Below are 9,404 nucleotides of genomic sequence, written 5' to 3'. Positions count from 1 at the left end.
GTCATTCAGTAAGTACAATGAATTAATAACCACTATGTAACTAATATGAATAATTCTCTAACTGTGCTATAAATGATTAATTATATACATTACATAAATTATTTTAAACGATAACTACTTAGTAACTACTATGTAATACTCAGTAATTTTCAGCAACTAACATTGAACTGAGTTATTCAGTAACTTTTATGAATAACTGAGTAGCTGCTATGAATGAATAACTACTACTATGATCTCTATTATTATGATCAATTGTCAGGATATTAAAGTGCCTTCATTGCACTTGTTTTTAAATGGAAAGCATCATCATCATCTTGTACATGCTGTATTATACACAGATATGGGTTTAGTTTTACAGTAAATGGGGGGGTCTCTCCCATTTGCCCATTTTGATGTGTTACTTTAACCCTTTGCCTCACAACTGCTTAAGCATGTGGTTTAATACTTTAAACATTATTTCTACAAAGGACTGACATCTACACCTCTAGGGGGTCTGAGAGAACAGACTAGACAATACAAATAGCCCATCCTGTGGCACCATAAGGACAGACACGTGAGGGCCGCATGACCAGCCCTAAAGAGCATGTCCAACAAGAGAGCCTTCATTTCGGTGGGCTGAATGGTCAGAATCTGCTACAAGCATGCAGAAAACATCAACACTGCTATAAAACTGTAGCCTGGCTGGACAGCAATTGAGCAAATATTCAGCAGAACCTGTACGTTTGGATAGATTTAGCATTCCTCCTTATTCGGCTTCCCCTCCTGAACCCTGGATTTGATCTGTTTATCTCCTCTTAAGTTCCATCTCCATCAGTCCTTACTGTCAGAGCATGGGGAAGTCAGGAGGCAGAATTGGGGGGTTGCTATAGAAACCTTTCATTAAAGGGGCAGCATGTGTGGTATTGTTTGGTGTGTGTTTTGCGCATGTTGCTGTGTGCAGACCACAGACAGGGTCTCTCAGATTCTCACTATACGGCTGACAGAACAAAGCCAACCAGGAGAAGTGCAGCCAGGCCACATAAGAACAGCATAAGCACTGAAACATGCAAGGCACTGAAGAAGAAGAGGCTCATGTAGGGATGCACTGATATGACATGTCTGAGCCAATAACAATAACCAGTGAATCTATTAACTTATACATGCCGAGGATATCGCCAGCAATAAGAAGAGCGTGTTATTATTGTATACGAACAACTTTTCACTCATAGCTGATAGAAAAAAGTCAAGCATTATTGTAGAATTTACAGAAATATTTTGTGATTTGTGTTCACGTTTGATACTTTACTTCTGTTTGTTTCTTTCTTTTGTTATTCTATTCATTCCTTCGTTGGCTCTTTATTTCTTTCCTTCTGTTGGTTTGATCTGTTTGTTGTGCAGCTTGTTCAAGTTTGACACGTGATCTTACAATTAAGTAAGTGATACTTTTTAAATCCCACAAACGGGGAAATTCCACCTCCGTGTTTAACCCATCCATGAAGGGAAACACCACATACACACTAGTGAATACACACACACACTAGGGGGCAGTGAGCACACTTGCCCAGAGCGGTGGGCAGCCCTATCCACAGCGCCCGGGGAGCAGATGGGGGTTAGGTGTCTTGCTCAAGGACACCTCAGTCATGGACTGTCGGTGCTGGGGATCGAACCGGCAACCTTCCGGTCACAGGGCCAGTTCCCTAACCTCCAGCCCACGCCTGCCCAAGCCTATGTAGTAAATTCCAAACACTTTGCAGAGCAAAGAAAAATCGCAAATGTATCACATAAAATCAAAATATGCATTAAAAAGTTAAATTGAAGTAACATACGGTTTAAGTACAGATACTGAGGTCAGTCAGTGCAGGGAATCAGTGCACTAGTGCTGTAGTGCTTTACTGTATTGATGAAGGTTAAGCAGCTGAACTGTGACTGCAGCTCTACTAGCTTCATAAACGTCTCTGGAAAACAATTTCTAATCTACATGATTTACAAAGGAGCTAAGAGGAGGTGAACAGGCTCTGTCAGTGTAGCTCTGCCTTCCTCTCCCACAAATGATTTAACATCAGCGACGCGCTAACATGGTCTGAAACCGGCCTTGAGAGTGACTGCCTAAGAAAGAGAGAGAGAAAAGGAGAAAAAAAGGGAAAACATAGATCCATCAGAAGAGAAAATTTCCTGAGGCATTAGCATTGATCAAAGGTCGGGAGAACAGACAGCTTCCCGCTAATCTGGAGTCGAGAACTCTACAAGAGAGGATGCAGCAGATTAGCAGTGACAAGACCTGGAGGAGCAGAATATGTCAGCTGCTCTTATACACTCATAAACAGGCTATCTTAACCCTTAAAGGCCAAATATATTGTTATTTTGTTGTGTTATTAAAATGTAATTACACAATTTTAGGATTAATTACATAGTAATTATACCATTAAGTACATTTGCATTTAATTTAAGCTACTTTTCAACAGGTTTGAGATTTTTTTGATTGCTTCAGAGTCAACAAATAAGAAACATGGCAGAAAAAAGTGAAGAACTGTTCTTTCTGCAAAAACACACTGTACACAGCACCATATAAATAATATAAAAGCTATAATATGACTAATACCAGCTTTATTAGAGAAATAAAACTATTCAATGCCTTAGTCCAAAGGGTCCATATAACCTGCACGTCTCTAGAGTTCAGAACATTCCAGCGCATGATTTTTTATAAAAACGTGATAAAACTTGATAGAAGTGGCTACTAAAGCTGCCAGAGCTCTCAAGTAAGAAACTTGTCAGCTTTTCATTTTCTGTTCCACCTTAAATGGCGTTGCAGTTACACTGAGGTGCCTTAAACTTGGTAGGAATTTTGAAAGTTTTGGCCAATATGAAGCGAACATTGGCTCACCTTAATAAATGCATTAAACTCCTTAATCAATAAAAACCTCAAACCTTTGCTTGGAGATGTTTAACTGTTACAGAGCAGCTAACGCGCAGCACAGCGAAGCTACTGCACCTACTATACTAATGAGTGCATGTCTAATGATATATGCACTATTTCCTGAATACTATCTAGTGTGCTAGTATGTGGTTTGGAACACAAAAGTAGTGCAGCAGGGAATCCATTTAGAGCATAGTTTTTGTTCGTCATCGCTACAACCACAAATCAAATAAAATCAAGTCAGTGCAGTCAAATACACTGGCGAATGTGCTTTACATTTAAAAAGGTATAAAATGTGTTTTGCAGCTCTTGCTGGATCAGTTATGGCTTTATTATTCTATCTATTGTCTTATTATTTATAACAGCCACAGCACTGCTGGGTGAACTTGAAGCTTCCAGCCAAAATGATGGCCCACGATGTGAACCGTCAGTCCTAATCTCAGGAATGCTTAAGCATTCCCCTGACCAATCACAAGGCAGACAAAACAGATTCAGAGCTAAAGCCAACCCACTATTACCAAAAGTGTGGTTGGTTAGTGTAGTGGATAACACCTCTGCCTTCTACGCTGTAGACTGGGGTTCAATCCCCACCTGGGTAAGCTCCCTACACTATACCAATAAGAGTCCTTGGGCAAGATTCCTAACACCGCCTTTGCCTACCTGTGTAAAAATGAGCAAACTGTAAGTCGCTCTGGATAAGAGCGTCTGTCAAAATGCTGTAAATGTAAAAGCAAGCGAGATAGACGTCACATCTGTTACCATCACATAAAAGCGGGATAATGATCTTAGTTCTATACACTGCTAAAAATAAAGGTACCATGCAGGTACATGATTCATTCATCAAGGTACAGACAATGTACGTGTACCCTCAAAGGCACAAGAGTGGTTTAAAGGTTCAGTGGTGTACCTTACATGAGTTTTTCCAGGTGAAAAAGTAGATATTTGTATCTTTTTATAAACTAATGTTTTAAATCAGAACGTTAAAATAAAAAGCCTGGACGCTGTCACGATTGGCCCGTCCCAGTCCTGTCCAGGTGCGTTTGTTTTGGTATATGTAGTCCTGCCCCTTGTTTCATGACTCCACCCCTGATTGTTTTCACCTGTCCCTCGTTTTCCCTTTGCTACTTAAGCCCTGTGTTTGCTGTATTGATCCATGTTTGATGTATCGGTCTTTGTTTGTTTGCTTTGTTTGAATACCTGTGTTGTTGGTTGTGTTCTAGTTTATGTCATGTCTGCCCCACGATCTATCCGTATTGGCTCTATGACTTTGGACCGTCTTGACCATGACCCTGGATTTGCCCTCAATAAGTCACTTACTTCCGCACATGCGTCCGTGACCTCGCTCCCCGTTACAGACACGTGGTGTGTGGAGCCAAAACAACTTAGAAAATATCATTTCAATGGATTCTGGTACAATTACGTTCCCTAAAGGTACTGGGATGTACCCCTGAGGGTACCACCACAGTGACAAGAGAGGTACTGCCCCAGTGACCGTGTTGTACCTGTTTTTCTGAGAGTGTACGAGGGGGTGGAGCTGGCTAGGTGTATTTTATCATATTTAAATCTTATATTTATCATTCAAGCTTTGCTGGATGTGTAATATAAAACTCATGTTGAGAGTCAAACTAAGTCTTCAACATTGTTAATGTTTTACTCTGTATTCCCTGGGACTTCAGGACATATACAGGGTCATATAATTACAATATACTGGAACAACCATTAAACGCTTCAGACGTCTGGTTCCTATCACCACCACTGAGGATTTCGGGGATTTGGTTAGTTTCTCTAGACCAGAGCATTTCTCATCAAACCACTTTGAATGGCTTACTAGATTAACTAAGAATAAATGTCGAAAAACTGGTGGAGTTGCCCTTTTAACAACACGCTGCATTATCTGTTGAGGTCTAGGCTTAGAGTTGGGGACACTTACAGCTCAGCAAATCAGAACAACACAGACATATAAATCTGTATCACATCTACACGCAGCAACATTCTGGAATGAGTCACGGTCCAGACTAATTACGCAACGCCCACAGCCTGTCCACAGGCACCCAAATGCTCCTTACAGCTTTCTTTGGCAAGACTCCTAATCAGACACAGCTGAATATTAAAAATATGTGAAGGAAATTCCATTTTATATGAAGTAAATCAACAAATCTGCAAGTCATTTATTACTGCATCTGTTACAGACGGTAGATATGAGGTCAGGGGTGTAAAATCAGGCATCAGTTTACACTCAGCTTTTATTTAGGGGGACTGGTGATTTGGATATTTTATTAAGAAAGTCCAGATGTGCAATACAAACAGCCGCGATTACACCGATCAGGCATGATATCATGACCACATCCTTGTTTCTACTCTCTTTGTCCATCTTATCAGCTCCACTTACTGTATAGCTGGTCTTTGTAGTTCTACAGTTACAGACTGTAGTCCATCTGTTTCTCTGATACTCTGTTACCCTGTTCTTCAATGGTCAGGACCCCCATGGACCCTCACAGAGCAGGTGCTATTTGGGTGGTGGGTCATTCTCAGCACTGCAGTAACACTGATGTGGTGGTGGTGTGTTAGTGTGTGTTGTGCTGGTCTGAGTGGATCAGTCACAGCAGTGCTGCTGGAGTTTTTAAACACCTCAGTGACACAGCTAGACTGAGAACAGTCCACCAACCAAAAATATCCAGCCAACAGCGTCCTGTGGCCACTGATGAAGGACTAGAGGACGTCCAACACAAACTGCAGCAGTAGATGAGCTGTCGTCTCTGACTTTACATCTACAAGGTGGACCGACAAGGTAGGAGTGTCTAATAGAGTGGACAGTGAGTGGACACAGTGTTTAAAAACTACAGCAGCACTGCTGTGTCTGATCCACTCGTACCAGCACAACACACTAACACACCACCACATCAGTGTTACTGCAGTGCTGAGAATGATCCACCACCCAAATAGTACCTGATCTGAGAGGGTGCATGGGGGTCCTGACCACTGAAGAACAGGGTAACAGAGTATCAGAGAAACAGATGGACTACAGTCTGAAACTGTAGAACTACAAAGACCAGCTATACAGTAAGTGAAGCTGATAAAGTGGACAATGACCGTAGAAACAAGGAGGTGGTCAGGATGTTACGCCTTATAGGTGTATATTGAACTATTGATTATCACATACAGTCATTTAAAAAAACTGCACTGTGTTTGTTAAAGAACAAAATACCTCCTGGTATGAAATCAAACTTGACACAACAGACTTTAGAAGTATTTATTTATATTTATTTTTAGTGTCAGGAAAAAAAAGCAGAATAAAATAGCTTCAACGAATCATAATATCAAAAAATTCAGTCTTCAGTAAAGAGGTCTGGAGAGGCTTCGGGCTGTCGTTTCATTTTCTTCATCGTAATCTTGATATAAGTTAATTACCTTGTGATCTCAAGTTAACAATTGTTATCTTGAGAGTACAAGATAGTTAACTTATCTCAAGACAACAACTTTGTCTTCTTGAGATCACAAGATAACTTATTATGAGGAAACAAGATAACTCATGATTTCAAAATAGCAGCTTCCACTCTTCTCAGGAGACTCAGTTTCAGCTCCTCTAAGAATCTGCAGACACGCCTCCAAAGTTCAGTCTTAGAAGCTGGTTCATTTTCTGAAGTGATCAAACCCATTCAGTGGTGTTGAGGTCTGGACTCTGGGGCGGTCAGTCCATCGTTGAGCTTCTTTGTTTGATGTGTCCGTCTCCTTTTCTCGGTGAGGTTCTTCTTGAACAGTTACACATCCTTTCAGACCCATGTTTTCAGATCTGAAGGAGCTTGATCTTCTCCTCTCTCTCTAAGATAAAAGCTTCCTTCCTTCCTAGATTATCTCACATATAATCTTGTCAGGAATATCTACTGAAACATAAACAACTCATATTTAACAGCTGTTTTGATTGGAAATAAATGTAGGGTAGTCTGACTTTTGTTGTATTTAACTGTATATAACTTGAATGTGAATCTACAGTGAAATACAGGCGTTAGGATGAAACAGGGAGTATGTTTTGAAATAATAGGTTTTCAGATTGTTTCAGATTTAAGTGCACAAAATCACAACTAAAGTAGCATCTGTGGCAGTCAATAGTACAATACAGTAGAGATAATAAAAAGGTTCTTCTAAACGATGCAGATGCAGATCCACCTTGTCTTCATCCAGGTGTACATTAACACAAATGTGCCTCTCTGTGCAAAAGAACATTCATCACACATCTGTACACATCAACTTTTCTATGCAGATAAAGTGTAAACAATCAAAAACATAAAAAAAATATTACTGCTTCAGAACAAGGGTGCCGAGTTCTGGAGCTGGAGATCTACCACCCTCCAATCCTAACCTAACACACCTAATGTGGGTAATGAAGACCTTCAGGGGCTTCTGTATATCACAGCCAGGTGTGATGGATATCAATTCTCCAAGATGGTAGAGTTCCAGGACCAGGACTAGGTCGCCCTGGCTTAGAACATTACCATACAACATCCAAGAAAAGATCTCCACCCAGTAGTATTACCAAGAACCTTTATGACAAAGGCGTAACACTAGTGTAGTCTTCAATTAACCGCCATGTCTCATAATCAGGCACGGCAACATAACGGTTTTAGAAAGTTCTGGAAAGTAAGTAAGCCTGAGGAAGTCCCCCTGCTCAGAAATCTCGATCCCACCCGGAGAACTCCTCCTCCGCCTGGGTCTTATCGAAAGGGAAGCGGTCAAAGTTTATGTAGCAGGGACCCTGCAACAGACAGACAACCAAATCAAAGCATGTTTGTCACATCACATTTACACAGGTGGAAGGTGAGTAAAAGTCTTAGGCGCGTCACCCCCTTATAGAATTTAAATAAAAAAAAATGAATAGATAAATAAAAAAAAAAAAAAATAAAAAAAAAATATATATATATATATATATATATATATATATATATATATACTCAGAGTCAGTGTATATATATATATATATATATATATATATATATATATATATATATACACACACTGACTCTGAATATATACATATACACATTATAGACTAGTATTGCACTATTCCTACGTAAAATGACAGCGTGGGGTCAGCGGATGCTGAGGTGTGCACAAAGGTTGCCAACTTTCTGCAGAGTCAATCTACAGACCTCCAAACTTCATGTGGCCTTCAGATCAGCTCAAGAACAGCATAGAGAGCTTCATGGAATGGGTTTCCATGGCCAATCAGCTGCATCCAAGCCTTACATCACCAAGCGCAATGCAAAGCAGTGGTGTAAAGCGCCGCCACTGGACTCTAGAGTAGTGGAGACGTGTTTTCTGGAGTGAGGAATCAAGGTTCTCTGTCTGGCAATCCGATGGATGGGTCTGGGTCTGGCGGTTGCCAGGAGAACGGTTGTTCACTTGTCTGACTGTATTATGCTGAGTGTAAAGTTTGGTGGAGGGGGGATCATGGTGTGGGGTTGTTATTCAGGAGTTGGGCTTGGTCCCTCAGTTGCAGTGAAAGGAGCTCTTAATGCTTGAACACCAAGAGATTTTGGACAATTTCATGCTCCCAACTTTGTGGGAACAGTTTGGGGACGGCCCCTTCCTGTTCCAACATGACTGCGCACCAGTGCACAAAGCAGGACTATAAAGACATGGATGAGTGAGTTTTGTGTGGAAGAACTTGACTGGCCTGCACAGAGTCCTGACCTCAACCCGATAGAACACCTTTGGGATTAATTAGAGCGGAGACTGCAAGCCAGGCCTTTTCATCCAACATCAGTGTCTGACCTCACAAATGTGCTTCTGGAAGAACGGTCAAGAATTCCCATAAACACACTCCTAACCCTGAAAGCCTTCCCAGAAGAGTTGAAGCTGTTATAGCTGCAAAGGGTGGGCCGACATCATATTAAACCCTATGGATTCAGAAAGGAGTGTCACTCAATGTCATATGTGTGAAGCAAGACGAGTGAATACTTTTGCCAATATAGTGTGTATTACTATCTGACAGATATTATTACTGATATTAGTCTTTTATTGTGAAAATGGCTAGAGAGCTAATTTGGTCTTCATGATTCACTCAGGATAGAGAACTGACTAACCACAGCGCTCAAGACTTCTACAGGTTAAATGACGAACCCCCAGTACACCCAGTTAGCTTTATCCAGTACAGCTACTGAGGTAGTTCAGCTAAACTGCCTGGTTTGTTCATTTGCTGTCAGCCACATTAGCATTTCTGAAGCACCTTTCTTTAAACAGGTGGAGAAGGGTGTTTGTGCAGCTCCGCTGGCTGCCAGAGAACCGAGTTGTGCTCCAGACGTTCAGTCCTGTTTCTGACAGCATGTGAAAAAGCTGATCTGTTTTCTGATCTGGCGCTGTGACGACTACTACAACAGCACCGCCTGCCAAAGTCGTAATCAGCTCTGGGCAGTTTATTCACAGGCAGGGATTAAAAAAGAGAAGAGGAAGCAGTTTGAAACAGAGTGTGCCGACTTTCTACGATGTTTCAACGTACAGAGTATCTTTTACTTGC

At 41.1% G+C, this 9,404-nt stretch overlaps 1 protein-coding gene across 2 annotated transcripts in view; it reads right to left on the bottom strand.

Moving 5' to 3' along the window:
• Positions 1-6,591: 6,591 nt before the first annotated feature.
• prkg3 (protein kinase cGMP-dependent 3) overlaps positions 6,592-9,404 on the bottom strand; it is a 28,021-nt gene continuing 25,208 nt past the window's right edge. For both annotated transcript variants that reach the window (XM_037537634.1, XM_017725153.2), the window contains exon 22: positions 6,592-7,643. In XM_037537634.1, the coding sequence (XP_037393531.1) occupies positions 7,557-7,643 (87 nt within the window). In that variant the 3' untranslated portion in view covers positions 6,592-7,556. The remainder of the gene's footprint in view (positions 7,644-9,404) is intronic.

Source organism: Pygocentrus nattereri, chromosome 4 (genome assembly GCF_015220715.1).
Source record: "Pygocentrus nattereri isolate fPygNat1 chromosome 4, fPygNat1.pri, whole genome shotgun sequence".
Lineage (NCBI taxonomy): Eukaryota > Metazoa > Chordata > Actinopteri > Characiformes > Serrasalmidae > Pygocentrus > Pygocentrus nattereri.
This window is presented reverse-complemented; position numbering and strand designations above follow the sequence as displayed.